The sequence below is a fragment of the Alosa alosa genome, chromosome 10 (assembly GCF_017589495.1).
Source record: "Alosa alosa isolate M-15738 ecotype Scorff River chromosome 10, AALO_Geno_1.1, whole genome shotgun sequence".
Classification (NCBI taxonomy): domain Eukaryota; kingdom Metazoa; phylum Chordata; class Actinopteri; order Clupeiformes; family Clupeidae; genus Alosa; species Alosa alosa.
In genome coordinates, this window is record NC_063198.1 from 26,890,870 (window position 1) to 26,911,381 (window position 20,512).

At 43.6% G+C, this 20,512-nt stretch overlaps 2 protein-coding genes across 2 annotated transcripts in view; both read left to right on the plus strand.

Moving 5' to 3' along the window:
- The first annotated feature begins 739 nt into the window (after positions 1–739).
- LOC125301488 (cytosolic 10-formyltetrahydrofolate dehydrogenase-like) lies at positions 740–15,655 on the plus strand. The gene is made up of 23 exons (XM_048253948.1): positions 740–995; positions 2,311–2,445; positions 4,281–4,515; positions 5,132–5,297; positions 5,634–5,735; positions 5,958–6,047; positions 6,303–6,440; positions 7,336–7,461; positions 7,905–7,996; positions 8,672–8,819; positions 9,173–9,292; positions 9,504–9,631; positions 9,814–9,964; positions 10,527–10,597; positions 10,682–10,787; positions 11,191–11,278; positions 11,368–11,461; positions 11,901–12,000; positions 12,467–12,565; positions 12,999–13,164; positions 13,492–13,597; positions 14,241–14,440; positions 15,007–15,655. Exons 2-23 carry the CDS (start codon positions 2,319–2,321, stop codon positions 15,060–15,062), a joined length of 2,709 nt encoding a protein of 902 aa, XP_048109905.1. The 5' UTR covers positions 740–995; positions 2,311–2,318; the 3' UTR covers positions 15,063–15,655.
- Positions 15,656–16,759: 1,104 nt separating this feature from the next.
- Positions 16,760–20,512, plus strand: part of LOC125301490 (solute carrier family 41 member 1-like) — a 26,720-nt gene continuing 22,967 nt past the window's right edge. Inside the window, exon 1 of the mRNA XM_048253952.1 lies at positions 16,760–17,082. Within this exon, the coding sequence (XP_048109909.1) occupies positions 16,975–17,082 (108 nt within the window). The 5' untranslated portion in view covers positions 16,760–16,974. The remainder of the gene's footprint in view (positions 17,083–20,512) is intronic.

A 20,512-nucleotide genomic window follows, 5' to 3' on the forward strand; every position in this document is an offset into this window, starting at 1 on the left:
ATAATTATGATGATTATGAGGTGATGATATTATTTTGATGAATCCTTTTTCACATGGATAAGATGTGGTGCACGCAATGGGCATATCTGTTTCAGTGGTTTTATGATAGTGAGTGACTGAAAATAGGCCGAAGTCTTGTGACTTCTACCTGTGTGTTTTCCAGAGTTGTTTTACAACCTTCATACAAGGCTGTAAAAAAGGTCTTTGATATGAATGACAAAAGCTGGTAACAGCTCTAGTACAACCCAGTATCCAAACCCAGTATCCAAAATCTGACTGGTTTCAAAACGGGGGCAGCCGTGGCCCACTGGTTAGCACTCTGGGCTTGTAACCGGAGGGTTGCCGGTTCGAGCCCCGACCAGTGGGCCGCAGCTGAAGTGCCCTTAAGCAAGGCACCTAACCCCTCACTGCTCCCCGAGCGCCGCCATTGTAGCAGGGGATTAGTGTGTGCTTCACCTCACTGTGCGCTGTGTGCTGTGTTTCACTAATTCACAATTGGGTTAAATGCAGAGACCAAATTTCCCTCACGGGATCAATATACTTATACTTAAATCTTTTGGACTAAGTTTGCAAAACACCATTTCATTAAGAATATTGCAAAGACAGCATATCAATTGTTGACACAGACATTTTATCTTTATTTTATCATTTTATCTTTTTTAAATATATGTTCGTTTTGATTTTGATGTCGGCAACACATTTCAAAAACGATACCTGCGTACCTGAACTGAAACTGAACCGAATAGGCCTAGAGAGACAACTCATGCTTCAACGACGTTGCCCTCAGAGCTCAGTCCAGAGCCACGCACATGCAGTCCGAGGTATTTGGCTTGACTTTCTGGCCCCTCCCCTGCACGTTTCCAAAGAGTGGTTCAGTTGTGAAACAGCAAGCGTTGCGTCCGATCCGCGACACCCAGCCGGAATATAACCCGACAGCGCCCATCTGACCTCTCTCTGCAGTCACGGAGGAGGCGGCTGTCAAGTGTCTTGCACGGGTAAGAGTTAAGATTTTCTTTTTGACCAGTTAGGTCACCTTATGCATAACCACGAATCATGTGCTAGAGAATTGCTGTCTCCAACAGCACAATTGTTTTTGCACGTTGCATTGTGAATTGTTGTGAAGTTTGTGTTAATGTCGATTTTCTCTTCTACAACGGTTTAACGTTGCCTAAGCCTTTGTTATTGAACTATAGGATAAACATGCTAAGTTCATGCAAGTTAAAACGATTTCGCCTGCAGTCTGACACAAACGTAGGCTATGCTATGAGATAAGACGTTTGCAGCCACGCATGATCTTATCGGTACAGTTTATTGAACATAATGTTGTGGTCGAACAGAGGTCCACCTTACCATGAGCCATTGTGTCGCTAGTTTATAGTACGATCATAGCTGTCTGAAGCTTTTCAAAGTTGAGGGAGCGTTTGAGTAATGAGTTGATATGATTGGTCCTCTTGAAGGGAATGATACTTTGCGAAGTTCTGATTGGCTGAGTAAAAGATACTTTATGACCTGCTGTGTTATCTTTGGTGGCGTGTCGTCGTCTTCTTAGGTAGTGCTCTGCATGTGAAAATAAATACTGTAATAATATACATTTCCATTAAAGTACATCACATCTCAACTATGACACTTTCACCCAAACCAGTTTACTGACGTGACTAAAGGTGGGCTCTGAGGCTAGGTGTGTCCCCCATGGGTCGAGACTTAGGCCTAGGTGTTGTGGGCACCTTGTCCTACCAGTTTAATTTATATTAAAGACCCTTGATTACTAGCTCCGCTTTAACCCTCTCTGGTTTTATTTTGCATAGTTAGAAGACTCTTCCTGTTTGTCAGGATTATGGATGTTTTACCCGAAACTGAGCAAGTTACACATGTCCTTCTTTCCTGTTGTGTCACATCCATTTTCCATAGACTGTAAACACAACACAGGCCTTTTTTGTATTCAAACTTTTTTTTAGACAGGTAGATATGCATTGCACTCACTAAAAATGTTTACATATGGTGGAATTGCCAGTAGGCCTGTTTGTTATTTCTGGGTTTAAAGTACATACTGTGGATATTAACTAATATTATTCATATTAACTTTACCAGGATATTTGAAATCTCACCATGGTATTGGAAACTAGAATTTTTGACAATTTAATGATGTAACGAAACAAGATGTTACTTGTCAGTGTAACTTTTGCAGAACAGAATGTGTTATGAAGTATTATAAATGCATATGATTTTTGTGATTTCAATAATGAGAGCAGTGAGAGCATTATTTCTTGTGCTTATTTCCTTTTCCTTTTTCTCCTTAAATGATTGGTCTAGTGTCCAAGATGAGGATCGCGGTAATTGGTCAGAGCCTGTTTGGACAGGAAGTTTACAAGGAACTAAGGAAGGAAGGCCACACTGTCGTTGGTGTGTTCACAATACCAGACAAGGATGGAAAAGCTGACCCATTAGGTGAGCCGCCACCCCCCAGCACACACACACACACACACACACACACACACTTCTGGTGACATGACCTGTCAATCAAATATATCTGTCTCCACTCCATGTCAATTACTATTGTATCACCTTTTATTTTCCAGTAAGGCATAACCAAACAAATGAATGGCTGTTAAAAAATGTCAGACTAAATTCAAGGTTGTTTTTTGAGTTACTCTACAGAAGAAAGTAAAAAATCATGGTTTTGGTAAAGGTGAAAAGACATTTTCTCATGTATTGTCCTGATCCAGGTTCAGCAGGTCTGTATATGTTCATGGGTGATATGGCAATTCATATTAAAGTTCTTCAACAGGACACTTCCATGGCACTTAGGCATGACAGTCTGTAGACAATATTATCTCAAGATGTCTAAAAGAGTTCATTTTGCTTGAGTTGAGATTTCTTATAGGTCAATTGTCAGTGGGACAGGCACTTTTTTGACCTGTGTTGCCCCTTGAAACAGACCAAAGGACATTGACCTGTAAATGGCTTGACAGTCCTGTTTGCAGCACATAAGGTGGTGTCACTGTAATAGGCTGACCAATGTGTAAGCCCCTCCCATAGGAACATTGCCATTTGCTGCAAGTATCAGGCCAGCAGACTTGAAGTTAACAAATAAGTTAAAGTGAAAGCTGGTTGGAGGTTAGGTGGTGGTGTGGTCATTCATTGCCTGGACTGAAAGCTATCTATACAACAGAAACACTCATTAGTACCTTACAAATAGCTATTGTTTCTTCTTAAAAACATAATGGCTTTTGAGCGTGCATTAAATTACATTACATTACATTTCAATAAGGGATAGCAGCCGTCGAGGTGTCCGGTCATACGGAATTAATGGATGAGGTGGAGGCAAAGAACTCCCTGACGCGCAGCAGAGTGATGTATGCAGTATAAGCCTTTTTTTGTTTTTGTGGATTTTTGCTTACTGATAATCTCCATTTGTGCAGCACTTGGATTGAAACTTCCTATGACTGTGAATAGTTTTAACTTTTTTAAACAAACTCATGAACTAATTTCCTTTCAAAGACATGTGTACATAAAGTCAGTGGAGATGAGCATGAAAACATGTCCTTGGAACTGCTACTATGTTGCATGAGCTCTGATAACGATGGCTACGTCTTGCATAAATGACAAACACAGAGAGGGGGTTGGTTTGGAAGTGGATGCACTGGTTGGCCAGGTGCTTACATAGCTTGAGTCTGAACTCAATTCAAAGTTGACAGAGCGACCTGTGCAACGGCTCTATCGTAATAGTCATGAATGAATGAATAACATGAATGAAAGGAGCCAAATGTGAATACAGCCTAAAAAGTTTAGAAAATGATGTTTCAGTATGAGTTGTCATGGACTCTTGTGTGATGGCAGGACCTTGCTGTAGTAGCTTCCTCCTGCATGGTTTGTAAAACATCACTCCAGCTGCAGAGCCGTGTGTGATGTGAATATCAAGTGCTTATTTATTATCCTTCTCAGTGGAGGGACAGTTTATCAGAGTCGGCCAAGGTATACTGAAGGAAATTGATTTTTTCCTTTTGCTCACTGATTTGTCTGAAAAAAAAGGAAAAAAAAAAGATTGAGCTACAAACAGTGAATTACTTCCAGCTGATGGTGGGCATAGATAAACAGAAATGTCAGAGAAAATGAAGTGAGACACGTAGGTGTAAATAAAAACGGGGTGTGATTGAAACGTCCTCATCCGAGTTTCACCAAGAGAAAAAAAAAAAAAACGAGATGTTGCTCATAGGAGAGACGGCGCTCCAAACTAGCAGGCACTCACTGACCGTGCCGCTCCACTCACGGTGTCCCCACAGCGGCCGAGGCCGAGAAGGACGGCGTGGCGGTGTTCAAGTTCCCGCGCTGGCGCCTGAAGGGCCAGGCCATCCCCGAGGTATTGAACCAGTACAAGGCGGTGGGCGCCGAGCTGAACGTGCTGCCCTTCTGCTCCCAGTTCATTCCCATGGAGGTGATCGACCATCCCGCGCACGGTTCCATCATCTACCACCCCTCCCTGCTGCCACGACACAGAGGAGCCTCCGCCATCAACTGGTCAGTCGCCACTTGGACTCGCCACACATACAGCACTGCCCAGTCAACTAGATAGTCCATAAATTCAGTCTGTAACGTCCCAGGAACTTAGATAGGTCCATACTCTCTGTCTGAGGCACCTAAACATGTCTGCCCAATTAGTGTTATTATTGTGGAGATTTATATTTGTTATGATTTTCTAAAATAATTTTGATATAAATTATAGTTTCTGATTATAATTAGGGGCTCACAATTAATAGAAAACAAATATTTTGGACATAACAATCACTCTGTTCAAGGGCTATCTGCCTGTTGTAAAACAACAGAGACACTGAAATGACTAAGGAAAATACAGGAAACACAAGCAGACATTCCAAGTGATTTCCTTGGTCCAGTTGAGCAGCACTGGACCCACAAAGAAAGTGGAAGTTGCATCTCACCACCCACATACTTTATAGAAAAGGTGAACATTGGTCAGAGGAAGATATTAACTTGGCAGAGGCGTCCACAGTCCATCCATAATTTGTGTTGACTTTGTAAAGTGACCTTGAGTCTGAGAAAGGCGCTATTTAAATAAAACATATTATTATTTATTATTATTACCATACTAAAGTCTCACCTTCACGCTTTCATTCAGGACCCTCATCCATGGCGACAAGAAAGGCGGGTTCACTGTGTTCTGGGCAGATGATGGACTGGACACTGGACCAATCCTGTTGCAGAGAGAGTGCGATGTGCAGCCTGACGACACGGTCAACACCATCTACAAGCGCTTTCTGTTCCCCGAGGGTGTCAAAGGAACGGTGAGGAAGCATGGCACCAACGAAGTTCACCAAAAGCACACTTAGTAGGACAATAAGTTCACCATAAGCACACTTAGTAGGACAATAAGGCAACACTGTCAGAAGTAACAGGGCTATTGAATAGTTTCATGATGAGATGTGGATTATGGATTGTAACAACTAATGGTAACATGTGATATATATAAAGCCTGGTTTGTTGCTTCCTCCTCATTTCAGAGTGAAAGTGTATTTTTGTACAAAATCTCTGGTTTTCTGAAAACCACACTAAAATCAAACAGAAGCTTTGAGTCAGTGTAGATAGACATGAGGACTGACCTGTGCTGTTGGTGGTGACAGGTGGACGCAGTGAGAATGATCGCAGCGGGTACCGCTCCCAAAATCAAACAGCCGGAGGAGGGGGCCACCTACGAGTGCATTCAGAAGAAGGACAACTCAAAGGTGGGTTATCGCAGCAAACAAGGCCTTCTTTGTGTTAAAAACGTACTCACTATTTATGGCAGGCATTCACTAAATAGTGTGCTATGTAGTCAACTAATGGATGTTTCAAACACAGGCCTTGGCCCTGTGCAGCAGAACTCTGATGACACACGTACAAATGTGTCGTTAATGGATGACCTCTCTTTTTGCCCCCCCTTCGGTCTCTCTGTGCTATGAGTGCAGATTGACTGGAACCAACCTGCTGAAGCCATCCATAACTGGATCAGAGGCAACGATAAAGTCCCAGGAGCCTGGGCAGAGGTTGATGGACAGGTGAATTCAGAAAATGTTTCGCATACACACACACGCACACTAACACACAGCTGGTATGAATCTAAATTTCATGTATGTATGTAAGTATGTAGTGATTAGTTACAGTATCATATTTTGATATACAGATGCCTGCTTGACCACCATTTATTTTGTGTGTGCAGTTTCGCTGCCAAATAAACCATTCAATTATATAAACCTGCTGTTTATGACGGTTGAGTAGTGTGTTTGTCAACAATATGACAAAACTTTTTGCAGAAAGTCACTTTTTATGGATCAACTCTGGTGGACAATGGTACCGCAGCTAACGGAAAGCCCCTTGAGATACCTGGGGCCAGCAAACCTGGCATGGTCACCAAGGCTGGACTCGTCCTGTTTGGCAATGATGGCAAGACGGTAAGGACAAGCAGAAGGAACAGATGCATCTGTGAGGTTGTGCACGTAACACAACTGCCAAACACTACCGAGTTTGCCTTGCCAGGAAAGTTTCAGCCATATAATCCTCATCTGCTTGAATGTTGATGCATACACACACACACACACACACACACACACACACACACACACACCAGGGCTCAGTCATGTGCTCTGGACTTGACTGTAAAAGCATATTTATACGTGAGTCTAAAGAGCTGCTTACCAGCAGGTGACCATGAACTTCAGCCCTAGACTAACTTACAGCTGAAGAAAGTCCTTTGTCTAGTGTTACATAACCAACCTCCAACCTCCCCTTCTGGGGTATCAGTAGAGGAAAGGAAGGTGGTATAGAGAGAGAGAGAGAGAGAGAGAGAGAGAGAGAGAGTGAGAGCAAAACAGGGAACTATGCCAAAAATGTGTTCTGTGGACAAAGTGAATTTGAGGCATAGCCACGGACAGCATAGAAGGGCGAACAGAACAGAGAAAGAAGGACTAATTGATTGATGGGAGTTGTAATTGCTCATTAGAAATTCTCATTGCCTCTCTGGCAATGCCCCAAGCCCCCCCACTCCCCTCTCTTTCTCTGCCTCTTTCTGTGAGTGCACTTGTGTGTGTTTCATTGGATTCGTCCCAGAATTCCCCCCAAGATAGTTCTTGGAACCAGAGGCCCTGTAATACTGTTAAATATATATGTTGCACAACTTTGTCTCAGAATATTAGCCTTGCACTCACTGGGATAACAGTAATTCTTCAGCTTCATGTAATTATTATAATACATATGATTATTGTTGTATAACAGTGTTGTCACTGTAATTAAACCATGAAATGCACTGTGTGTGTGTGTGTGTGTGTGTGTGTGTGTCTGTGTCTCCAGCTGCTTGTGAAGAATCTCCAGTTTGAGGATGGAAAGATGATCAACGCGGCTCAGTACTTCAGTGCAGGCTCCAGTGCTGCCGTGGAGCTGAATGAGGAGGAGAAGGCCTTCGCTGAGCAGATGAGGGTAGGCAGACTCCCACAACCCACCCCCAGCCCCACCTCTGTCATGGAACAGCTATGGTGAAATGACAAACTCGAAACTCAATCTGCCATGTCAACCAACTTGGCATACTGTACTTATTGAAGGAAAATCAATGCGTACAATGGCTGTGTTTACACACACACACACACACACACACACACACACACAGACACAGACGCAAACACACCTCACACTTTTACCTTGACCTTGCTGAACTCTTGAGTTCAGCTACATAGTAAGCATGCACAGAATTTATAGTGTCCTACTCTTCACTGGCTCTGTACCAAAGCTTAGGCCTAAATCCCCAACGAGCTTGTGTCAACACTGGCGCCATGTTTTCTTCTCTGCTGGAGATGGACCTCAGAGATACAATAAGGACGATTTATGGGGACAATGGCTGAAATGTGTTTTGAATCTGAGCGCAGGCGGTGTGGAAGAGCATCCTCTCTAATGTGGACCAGATTGATGACTCCACCGACTTCTTCAAGTCTGGAGCTGCCTCCATGGATGTGGTGAGGTATGCGCTTTATCCACAGGATGTGATGTGGCGGAAGATAAGACGAGCTTCCTGCTAATCTGCTGATAAATGTAACCAACATTTCCTTGACTTGAGTAGTGTTACCAGAATTTGTGGCTCTCAAGAGAGTCTTTAATATGACTTGGCTAATCGATTAAAAAGCGCCGACGCATTTCAGCCATTGTGGCCTTTATCAATTAGATTAGATTAGATTCAACTTTATTGTCCTTGTGCAGAGTAGAAGTACAAAGACAAGGAAATGCAGTTTGCGTCTAACCAGAAGTGCAAAAAAAAAACATGTGCAATGTGATATACAAAGTATAGACAGGTGGTGCATAGACAGGACAAGAAATATAGTGCAGTGGTTTAGCAGCAGATTAAATATGACTATGTAATATGAACATTGTATGAACAACATGTACAGATATGTGCAATGTAGTAGCAGTTACTGCTACATTATAATAGTAGTAAGAATAATATAGATATATGCAGTGTATTAACAGTATCTATTATACTGTAAGAAAAACAGAATAAATACTAAAATGGTTGCCTTTGGGCTGCTTCTTCAAGATCTTAGCTTAGAACATATCCTATGTTATGTGTAGGGCTATGTTTACCACCAAGGTGTGTGTTTGTGTGTGTGTGACCTGCCTCTGTTTGCCTGGGTCTGAGCAGGCTCGTGGAGGAGGTGAAGCTGAGGGCCAGTGACCTCCAGCTCCAGAACGAGGACGTTTACATGGCAACTACCTTCCAGGAGTTCATCCAGATGTGCGTGAGGAAACTGCGAGGAGAGGATGGCGAGGAGGAGCTGGTCGTGGACTATGTAAGACTCTCCCAACAAGGTTTTCTCGTCTTTATCTTAGTTTTTTAATCACAGTGGTGGTCCCAGGAGATTGAGATGGTCATTTGATGTGTTTCTTCAGGGACTAATTGTAGCTGTTTTGCGCTGTGTGTGTGTGTGCGTGCGCGTGTGTGTGCATGCACGTGTGTGTGTGTGCGTGCGTGTGTAGTCGCGTGTGTGTCGCGTCGCGCTTGGCGTGTGTGTGAAATGCACGCGTGTGTGTGTGGCGCGCTTGGCGTCGGTGCGGTGCGTGGCATTGGCGTGTGTGCGTGCGTGTGTGTGCGTGCATGCGTGTGTGTGTGTGTGTGTGTGTGTGTGTGTGTGTGTGTGCCTAGGTGGAAAAGACTGTGAACAACATGACTATCAAGATACCCCATCAGCTCTTCATCAATGGGGAGTTTGTTGATGCAGAGGGTGGGAAGACCTACAAGAGCATCAACCCCACAGATGGACAGGTCCTGCTACATTCAGACGCCGAGACTGGCATCTGATCTCTTTCTTTTCCTCTTTGTCATCTCTTCATCCCTCTCTCTTTCACATCTCTCCCTCTTTCTCTCATCCCTGAGCTGTCATACTCCGTAATGCCCTGATCGGTAGAGGCCAATAAAATCTCCCTCCAGGTTTGTTTACTGTGACTTGTTTACTCCTCCCCCTCCCTGTCTGTAGGCCATCTGTGACGTGTCCCTGGCCCAGATATCAGATGTGGAGAGGGCAGTGGCGGCAGCCAAGGAGGCCTTCGAGGAGGGGGAGTGGGGCAAGATGAACCCCAGAGACAGAGGCAAGCTCATGTACAAGTGAGTGATGGACCAACACATCTGTTCCCAAGGGATTTTTATTCTGGAGTAAATCAATGAATAACTCATGAGGCTGAACAAAAATAAAGGTACTCATCTGTCATCTGCTGTATCACCATTTCTCTCTTTCTTTCTGTCTCTCTTTCTTTCTGTCTCTCTCTCTCTCTCTCTCCCTCTCCCAGGCTAGCTGACCTGATGGAGCAGCATCAGGAGGAGCTGGCCACCATTGAGTCCATCGACTCTGGGGCCGTCTACACCCTGGCCCTCAAAACCCACGTGGGCATGTCTATTCAGACCTTCAGATACTTCGCTGGCTGGTGCGACAAGATCCAGGTTAGTGTCTACATCTCTGGATGCATGTGTTTAAAGCTAGTGTGTTGTATGTAATGCAATATATTAGCAGAAATGGAATATACCGGTAGTATTCACAACTATGTTTTCCTCATTTGATCATTGCCTGTAGAAATGAATGCTTATGGTTTCATTGTTTAGAATTAGCCCTTTATTATCTACATAGGGAGCGGGTCCTTTTCCAAGGAGTCCGACATGTTGTGTCCCCATCTTGCTATAGTAGTCCAGAAAGCACAAACCAAGATGCTACTTATATGGAGTGTCTTTCACATTTTGGACTGGTATTCAGTGAGTTTCAATTAACTTGCCCCAGCACACTGTAGCTTCAAGGAGAAGTCAGACATTACTAACGTCAGTCGTGTTGGTGCTTTAAGGCAGTGACATGCTCCCGTGTCTGTCTCCCGTACGCGATGAGAATTTGGGGGTTTCGTGGTCTTCCCAACAATTGGGACCGCGCGTCAATGACGCACGCAAATGTGCATGGAGGAGCATGCCACTTGCTTTACTAAGAGGCCGATGAGATGTCTTTCTCCTGCTTTCTCAGGGTTCCACCATCCCCATCAACCAAGCTCGGCCAAACCGTAACCTCACTTTCACCAAGAAAGAGCCCATCGGGTAAGACACACACAGCATAGTGAGACTAATCTGATGGGATTTTGTAGATTTGTTCACCCTGACTCACATGTGTGCATATCTTAGTGTGTGTGCCATCGTAATCCCCTGGAACTACCCCCTGATGATGCTGGCCTGGAAAACGGCAGCCTGCCTCGCGGCTGGCAACACTGTTGTTCTCAAACCTGCACAGGTAAGTCTTCAAATGAATTTAAGGTGACACTGACTTGACTTGAGGTGACGCGACTCATGAATTAAACCTGGGCTGACTGATGGTATGACTTGTGACTCGTGAATCAAACCTGGGCTGACTGATGGTATGACTTGCGACTCGTGAATCAAACCTGGGCTGACTGATGGTATGACTTGCGACTCGTGAATCAAACCTGGGCTGACTGATGGTCAGGCCGCAATGCTCCACCATGTCCATTACTACTAGCAGCTGGAAGCTGTTGAATGTAGACGCCGTTTCTGCAGAATGCAGTTCGACAACATAAACCTTAACAGTAAAAAATATTTATTTAAATATATATTTAAATATTTTTACAAGATGCATGATGATTCACAAACCGATTTTTTTTTATGTCGCTCTCAAGGTCACTCCATTAACAGCCCTCAAGTTTGCAGAACTGACAGCTAGAGTCGGCTTCCCCAAGGGGGTTGTTAACATCCTCCCAGGATCAGGTACCTACAGACATGCCGACCGCCTTTCTCTCTAGTCTGTCTGCTTCAGGGCTGTTATAAAACACATTAAACCCTTTTCTCTTCCTCAGGTGCTCTGGTGGGTCAGCGAATGTCCGACCATCCTGACATTCGTAAGTTAGGATTCACTGGATCCACAGAGATCGGCAAACATATCATGAAGAGGTAAGTGAAGTTTAACTCACATACGTTTGACTTTTTAAGACGTTCATGTAAAGCTTTCCTTGAATCCAGCTTCATAAGACTAACATAACCATGTCATAGCTGATGTCATATGCTGTCAGAAGAAGTTATACCAGTCAGTGTTTTAACAGGGTCAAGCCACTATAGTCAATGCTATGATGATGCTATGACAGCTTAGTAACATATGCCATAAGCTGTTACGGCATCTACAATTTGAAGAGCTGTCAGGACAACAGTTGTTAAAAGTAAGATGACACTGTGAAATCGTAGGACATTAACTGTTTGGATGACTAATGATAGGACAGATTATCTGAAGCTTACCAAATAGGCTCTTGTCTTAATTGTTGCTGAAGATTATTGATGTGACGTTTACTGATACTGAAGTGTATGTGTGTGTGCGTGTGTGTTTGTGTATGTGTAGCTGTGCAGTCAGTAATGTGAAGAAGGTGTCCCTGGAGCTGGGGGGGAAGTCTCCTCTCATCATCTTCAGTGACTGTGATCTGGACAAAGCTGTGCGCATGGTCAGTGTGTTACACACACACACACACACACACACACACACACACACACGAGCCAAACAAGTTTTGTATTGACCCATAACCCTTCATGACTCTTAAAATGCTGTGTGTTATTTCTGTCCTTGTTTACTCCCACACGTTGCTGCTGAATGGGAGAGGTTCTCTCTCGGGCTTCAAATGCAGAGCCAGACAAAGAGCCCACTATGAGTGTCTGGAAGAACGCCGAAATAGGGGCAGACACTGATAAAAATAACGTGTGCACATTGCAAAAAATACACTAGCAGCTATGGTGTGTGTGTGTGTGTGTGTGTGTGTGTGTGTGTGTGTGTGTGTGTGTGTGTGTGTGTGTGTGTGTGTGTGTGTGTGTGTGTGTGTGAGAAAGAGAGAGCGAGAGTGTGTGTGTGTATGTGTGTGTATATGTCTGTCCCACTTTCTTTATATTGGTGTTCTTGTGTGTGTGCAATCTCAGGGCATGAGCTCAGTGTTCTTCAACAAAGGAGAGAACTGCATCGCGGCCGGCCGCCTCTTTGTGGAGCAGTCCCTCCACGACACATTTGTGCAGAGAGTGGTGTGTATGGGAGCTAAAAGGCTCGTAATTTTTCAGTTTCATTTCAAACTACCGCTTGGTAAAATGGCAGTGTGTTCATATGTTTGTAAGCGTATTTATGCTTCATTTATATAGTGTAAGTGGCGGTATATTTCCTAACACTTGTTATTGTTTTAGCCATAGCTATAAAGCATTGGGGCATTATTTCAAGATACTGATAGTTAATGGCCACCAGAGGGCATCGCTGTCCTTGCCCAAAGCATCAGCCTATCACACGCACACATGCACGCACACACACACACACACACACACACCCACAGGAGCGCACATACATCTCCTGAAAATGTATAGAACATCATTCTTAAATGTACAGAAACAAACAACTAGGCGACATCGTATGGAAGTGCCTGTATCATTTCCTACAGTACAGCACCATTCTGCTCTCTCTGTGTAGCTGGAGGAGGTGAAGAAGATAAAGATCGGAGACCCTCTGGACCGCTCGACTGACCACGGCCCCCAGAACCACAAAGCGCACCTGGACAAGCTGGTGGAGTACGCCCAGGCCGGCGTGAAGGATGGGGCCCGGCTGGTGTGCGGGGGCAAGCAGTGTGCCCGGCCAGGTGAGTCATCCTGACCACAGGGGACCCGGTGCATTACATCACGCTGCAGAGACGTACACACACACACACACACACACACACACACACACACACACACACACACACACAAACACACACACAGATACACTTGTACACTCACACACACTGTCACCACTGCAGTACAGAACAGTCACCTTATTAAATCAAAGACTGCAGCCTGCAGAATAGCTTCATTAGTAGGGAATGTGTGCCGCTGAGAGAGAGAGTGAGAGCGAGTGACTGACTGACTGACTCACTCACTCACTAACTAGTGGTCTTATCTGTTGTCCCCCTGTTCTCTCCTGCCAGGCTTCTTCTTTGAGCCCACAGTGTTCACTGATGTGGAGGACCACATGTTCATCGCCAAGGAGGAGTCCTTCGGGCCCATCATGATCATCTCCAAGTTTAAGGATGGGTGAGCACCTGTCCCGCAATCTCTCCTGATCTAATCCACTGCAGCACAATGACGGGAGAAGGGAGAGAGAGAGAGAGAGAGAGAGAGAGAGACAGAAAGAAAGAAAGAAAGAAAGAGAGAAATGGTGATACAGTAGATGACAGATGAGTACCTTTATTTTTGTTCAGCCTCATGAGTTATTCAATTTACTCCAGAATAAAATTCCCTTGGGAACAGATGTGTTGGTCCATCAGAGGATGAGATGAGAAAACTCCAAATCAAGGCTTCCTTTTGAGTTCAAATGTCCTTGTTTTACTGACGTGCTAGTGCATAGCAGCTTGTGCCTTCCCTAGGGCACGATACAAATGTGATGAGAAATGTGTAGAGAACATGAGCTGCACATTTGGGAGAGCATATTGAAGGCCTGATAATGATGTTCCTGCCTATCTACCCCCTTCCTGTCTCATCTTTATCATGCATATTGAAGGCCTGATAATGATGTTCCTGCCTATCTACCCCCTTCCTGTCTCATCTTTATCATGCATATTGAAGGCCTGATTATGATGTTCCTGCCTATCTACCCCCTTCCTGTCTCATCTTTATCATGCATATTGAAGGCCTGATAATGATGTTCCTGCCTGTCTACCCCCTTCCTGTCTGTCAGTGATGTGGATGGCGTGCTGCAGAGGGCGAACGCCACAGAGTACGGCCTGGCGTCCGGAGTGTTCACACGGGACGTCAGCAAAGCCCTGTACGTGAGCGAGAAGCTCCAGGCTGGCACTGTGTTCGTGAACACCTACAACAAGACGGACGTGGCAGCACCCTTTGGTGGGTTCAAGCAGTCTGGATTCGGCAAGGACCTGGGTAAGGCCCAAAACATCACCCAAATCTCTTTTGACCGCATGGCTCACATTCTGTTTTTCAGTATAAACATTTTCTCGTACTTTTCCACATAACTAAGTTCTGGAGTTCTATAGTCTACGGTTGTTTAGCCATGAAGGCTAAAAGGGCCGGTGCTCGTGTCTGATTTGTGTGGTGCTAAGCGACTGAGAGTTGTAGACTTCCCTGGATGGGACTAGTCCATCACAGCTTAACCCACAGCCGTAGCTGGGAGCCATTCAGAGCTGGGCAGGCTGAGATGATGCAGATGAAGTGCCTTATTCAAGGGCACAGCGTGCACAGGGCCTAAAGTGTTCAGGCACTGCCTGAATGAGCCAGTACGTTTAAGATTTGAAACTAGGCAATTAAACTACAGTATATATATGATGTCCTGAGAGTTTCAGGCACAGAAATGTTCACTGCATTAAGCCCTGCGTGCAACATCAGGGGACTAGTTGAAGAGAGTTCAAGAAGTCACTGACACATCCAGTTATCACACAAGACACCTGCTATCCTGAAATGCTTTGCCTGTGTTTGAATGTGTTCGCCAGGTCAAGAGGCTCTGAACGAGTACCTAAAGACTAAAACAGTAACCATCGAGTACTGAGAACAGAGAGCCCAGGGACACTCACTCCTATGAAGACAACAACCTGGAACAACCACAGGTGTCTCTACCGTGAAAATGACCCGCTGAAGACACAAGACATGTGTACTGTGACAAACAATAGCTTAATCAGAGGCATTGAAGAAATCAACTGTGAAACCTAGTCATTGAAGCTAACTCCCTATTTCCTTACATAGCATGAGACTAATCACCAGTGTCACCAGGCTGATTCATACTTTGGAAAGATCCCAAACCTTATATCAAATTGATATATCCTATTGAGTGCCCATGGTTTTTGCTAAAAAAACATGTTTCTATGCAATCAAATTGCCTGAATGAAAAATAAGACTGCATATAACATAAATATGGCGCCTTTATTTTCAGTATTTCAGTGCTTTTTTATTGTAAAGTCTGCGGCAAAATGTGAACACAAAGCCAACAGTTTTATTTCTCATGAAAGCAGAAAACTGATTTTATTGTTGTAGTTGGTGGCACAGTTATCAGTACATTTAATACATAGTTTCAAGCATCTATCTACACACTAACTGAAAAATTGGACCTCAATGTGTTTTTGAATAAACGCTATTTTAACACAATTCTAGTGCTTTGTTTGCGTTTTCTGATCTCGTTATTTTCTCTACTAAAAGCTGTGGGGGCTTTGTGATTATGATCAATTTCTGTACATTACTGCCAACATTAAAAAGCCAAATCTTCCACTGGGGACATACAACTAAGCGTTTCTTTTCTCATTGTGCCTTTTCTGTGTCTCTCTGGCCCAACTGAGGGTTATTATTCAGGCGTCGACTCGGTTTCATCAGTCAAAGTACATCTAATTTATCATCAATCCTCTGCCAACCCCCAAGAGAGTGCTCTCCTAAAGACCATGACTAAAACGCTCAAAGCCCACAGAGGGCTCGTGCTAGGCTGTGAAAGCAGGCATGATGGGGGAAAACTACAAAAGTTGTGTTTTTCAAAAGGTTTGGACAGTTGCAACAATTTCAGTGTTTAAAACATGCATTGATACTTCTGATGTTGCTGGACTCAATTGCCATAAATAAGAATCTTGTTGGAAAAGGTTGGGGCTGTTTTTCTGTTTGTAATCTCAGTAAAGCGTAAACCTTATGAAGATCTGTGACCCTGAATGCTTAAAGCAACACCAAAGAACTTTTCCTCTGTCGCACGCACTATTTGTTTATCCAGCACTGGCTTTGGAAATAACAATGTCCACAGACAAGGTAGAATATGTTGCATGATTTTATGAAAGTACGATGTATTGCAACATCAGATGCAAGTCACATTTGTAGATTCTTATGTGTCATTCCATCGAACTACAGATCCGCTACCCGATCTGGCAAACTTACATAGGTGCGGTTATAGCCGATAGAGGGCCGCAAAGCGAATGCAGAAGTGCCGTTCACCCTGTTATGAGTTGATGAACCACTGAAACTATTTGGAAACATTATTTTAAGGTAGAAAAATCTCTTTGGTGTTGCTTTAAATAAGAAACCCTACGGAGGTAATATTTAGCCTCCGTTGTCTCTTGGCTGTATTTAGTGCCTAAATGCAGGTGTGTAATAAGTGTGTGTGTCACCCACCCCCACTCTACATACCTTTGAGCTCAGAAATGATGGTCAAAGGTAGATGCAACCGCCTGTGGATTATCTGATAAAGAGTGTTTTGAGCCATCCTTGAGCCATCAATGTTGCAGTGTTGCCACACTGAAGCAGGTAGTCTTCAGAGCCCTAAACACCTGTCCTAGGACCTGTGATTAGTGTTTCTTCAGGATGCTTGGTGAAGGAGGGCAGCTGAGTGAAGCTGGTCCTAAATCAGTTTGTGCTGTTGGAAGTGGCCACATGTCTGTCCTGTTACTGCCATAGAAGAGAAGAAAGGAGGAGGATCTTGAGTGGACAGAAGCATGGTCAACTCGGAGACCCCCTTCAGGATTGGTGTCCAGGTGCTCTTCCCCTATCTGCTTGCTGGTCTAGGCATGGTCACAGCAGGAATGGTGCTGGATGGGATTCAGGTGGGTTTGTGTGTGTGTGAGCATGTGTGTTTTTGTGTGGGCATACATGTGTTTGTGTGTTTGTATGCAAGAATGCAATAGGTGTTATACTGTGATTGTGTGTATGGTAGACTGTCACTCTAATGATGGCAGGTAGTATTAATTCCTATGGGCCATGTACTAGATGCTCTTAAATCACTTTTCCCACATAGATAGAAATAAGCTGATTTCGTTCCAGAGTTTTGTCCGTTTGTATTATCTCTTCAGCTGCATGACACAACCAAGGACATGGTCACTTTGACCTTTAAAAAAAGTGACCACAAGGTTATACAACTCAAATGAACAATCTGCATCAGTCAGAGTCATTTGCTGCTGTGAGAGGAGTATATTACCTATCATATTATAAATAATATAATAGTTTTCTTTAACCAAATCATTTGATGCAACAAATTTGCGAACATTTCAGACCTTGTTAATTATTGGTTGATGAACAGGCCACCATACACTTGTCTTTTGTGACGGGACAAGAAAAGACAAACACATCTAGCATATTTTCAAATAAAACAGCTAAAAATAAGTTAGACTATAACAAAGACTAAAGAAAAAATGATGTTGATATGACTGATAATCATCAGGCCCAGTTACATTTACTCAAAACCATTTAGAAAAATAGTACCAGTGGAAATATTCCCTAACAGTGATACTCAATTAGGGGTTTGCACGGCGTGTCATCAGATCTGGACGTCGCCATATTGGAGATACTCGCCTCATTATTAAGCATTAGGCACTGAAGTAAATCCGAAACATCGTCAAGGAAAATGGTTAATTATTGCCGTTTAGGTTGTACCAATAGGTCCGACTGAGAAAAACATATGGTGTAGGTATCGACTTCCAAAAGTTATTAAAAAACCAGGAAGAAAGGAGAATAATGTCAGAAGTTATCAGAGGAAGGAGGCGCTTGTGGTTGAACTTGGTACTTCGTCTCCCTCACCCAACTCAAATGGATCTGCGCTGCCAATAAACCGTAATTTCTCGAAATATCGCGCATTTTCTTGTGGTCCAAGTCCTGCCCTATATGCCTTTGCATCTTAAGCCCTCCTCACACTGACAGACTTTGTAAAGATTTGCAAAGATTTGGAAAATCTTTTTGAAAGACTACAGTCTCAGACCCTCTCACATCTAAAGACAACAAGTAGTAGAGTTTTAAGTCACAGACTATGATTTTGCAATGACTAGGGATCTTGCAGGATCACTATTTACAAGGCTGCAACTAGATTCCTTTAAATTATTACCCATCGTGCAATAGATAAACAGGAACTGAAATAATAGCCTACTAAACTTAAAGTCGTATTTTCGTGTTTCTGCAGCATTGTTTCATGCGTGACATCCCTAACCGATATAGAGTTGTTCCGTCACGTGGAAGAGCCGACTAAATATGTATAAGAAATTACAAATATTATAAGAATAACAAATAATCATATAGGCTACAGCTGTCGCCTACTTTGCCCCTTCCTGTTTGTTGTTGGAGAGAGGTCACTGTTTTTTATAGTTCACGTCACTATTTGCATGAGCCACGACTAGAAAGACTTGCAATAATATCAAACATGTTTGATATTGTCGTAACGGCAAAACTAGAAAAGGACCGACTCCGACTGACTTAAAACCGCTAAGATTGGCACCTTACACTTAACGATCTAGTTGACGGGAGAGCGGCGCGATTCCAGTAGCATCTACAACTCCCATGATTTCTGTCCGACTTTGGAAATTTAGTCGCCGACTGTGAAAACAGACCAAAATCGTACAATGTAAGGCCGCCATTAGACGCATTTTCTGTTGTTTAGACACATCTACAATCATGTAAGATATCCAAAGTGCATAATTGTACTTCATTCACGGAGTATCGCCAATATGGCCGCGCGTGCTGGGTTACCATGGTTACCGGCCAGAACGTGACGTCCGTGCAAACCCCTAATCAAAGATCCATTCTTTGATTTTGTAAAAATTACAGTCTGGAATTATAAGAAAATGTCCCTATGAGCCTATTTTATTATTAAGCAGATTTAGCCCACTGTTAAGCAATAGTAGACTGGTTGGGAAACACTACCACATCAGCATTGGTTGTAATGATTAAAAAAAAAAAAATCAATAGGAACATTAAATGTAGGCAACAAGACGTGTCATTTTATCATGGACAAAAATCAAGTGCACATCACGTGAACAACATATGAAATATACATTTTAGAGGCTATGACAGAATGATGGCTGCTTCGGACTCCAGTTCCAATGCTCTGTCACTGATTGGGTGAAATGAGTAAGGCATTTGCTTGAATTTTTCACACAACAGTCTCTCACAGCCTACCCCCAATCCAACTAATTCTGTTGACTTCTACAATATTTTCTTAGAAATTTTAGTGGTGATGATATTCTGGAATTCCCTGTAGAATGCGATATAATAACATTTCGATGGTCTGTTGAAAAGCAAGTTTAGTCTTTCTGGTTGTTCACTGAACATCGCCTTAACCAAACACAGTCCCTTACACTAACCTCAGTTAGGGTCAATAGACAGTTTGTTTCTAATCTGTGCATTTAATAGTCTGTAAGGGAGCATCCAAAGTGTAGACACTCCTGGGTTTATGATGATCATTCAGACATCACTCGTCTCTTCCTTTCACCTGAAGTCATTCTCCTCAGAAGGGACAGCAGCTGTAATCACAAGGACAATGTTGACCGTTCTTGTGAGCTCCCAGCCAAGACGAGCTCTGAATACTAAACCAGCTGGGGCTTGTTGTGTCCCTCGGCCGTGCTCTCCGCTCAAGACCCTTGCTCGAGCAAAGCCACTGCCAAAAGCAGCCTTTGATATATGGTGTGCATAACACCACACAGGGCAGGCTACAGCTATTAGCCTCTCACATACGCCTCCAGAAGGCTCCAGTTTTAATTTATGATGCTCTGGCCTCTCAGTGGACTGTTGCGTGTGTAAACTTCATTCATCATTGAATGTGGCTGTCCGTTCGGACATGATGTGGACCATTGTGTCCTTCAAAATAAAGCATTTTGCCTGCAAATGTCTAAAGCCTTTGTGCCATGAACAGTAAATTGAAAAAGGATTTCAGAAGCCCAATGCAGTTTTTTGACATACCAATTCAATATATCACTAGTTTTTGTTACTGCAGGTACATAAAAGCCTTTGGGAGAAAGGAGACATTTGAGGGAATCTCAGAGCAACAGCATGACTTGACTGAATATCTCCTGTGTTTGCTGTGATCGCTGCGATTAGCCCTGCTGCACAGCCAGTCAGCTATTATGCAGATTTGCAGTGCGTTCACATGCAGACTGGCACAGACGTGGATGTGCTGCTTCAATTATATAAGACCTCACTGTGGAGTGGAGCCTGACCAGATTCATAAACCAGACATATCATCGCTTTTTGGATGGAGCCCAAATAATAAAA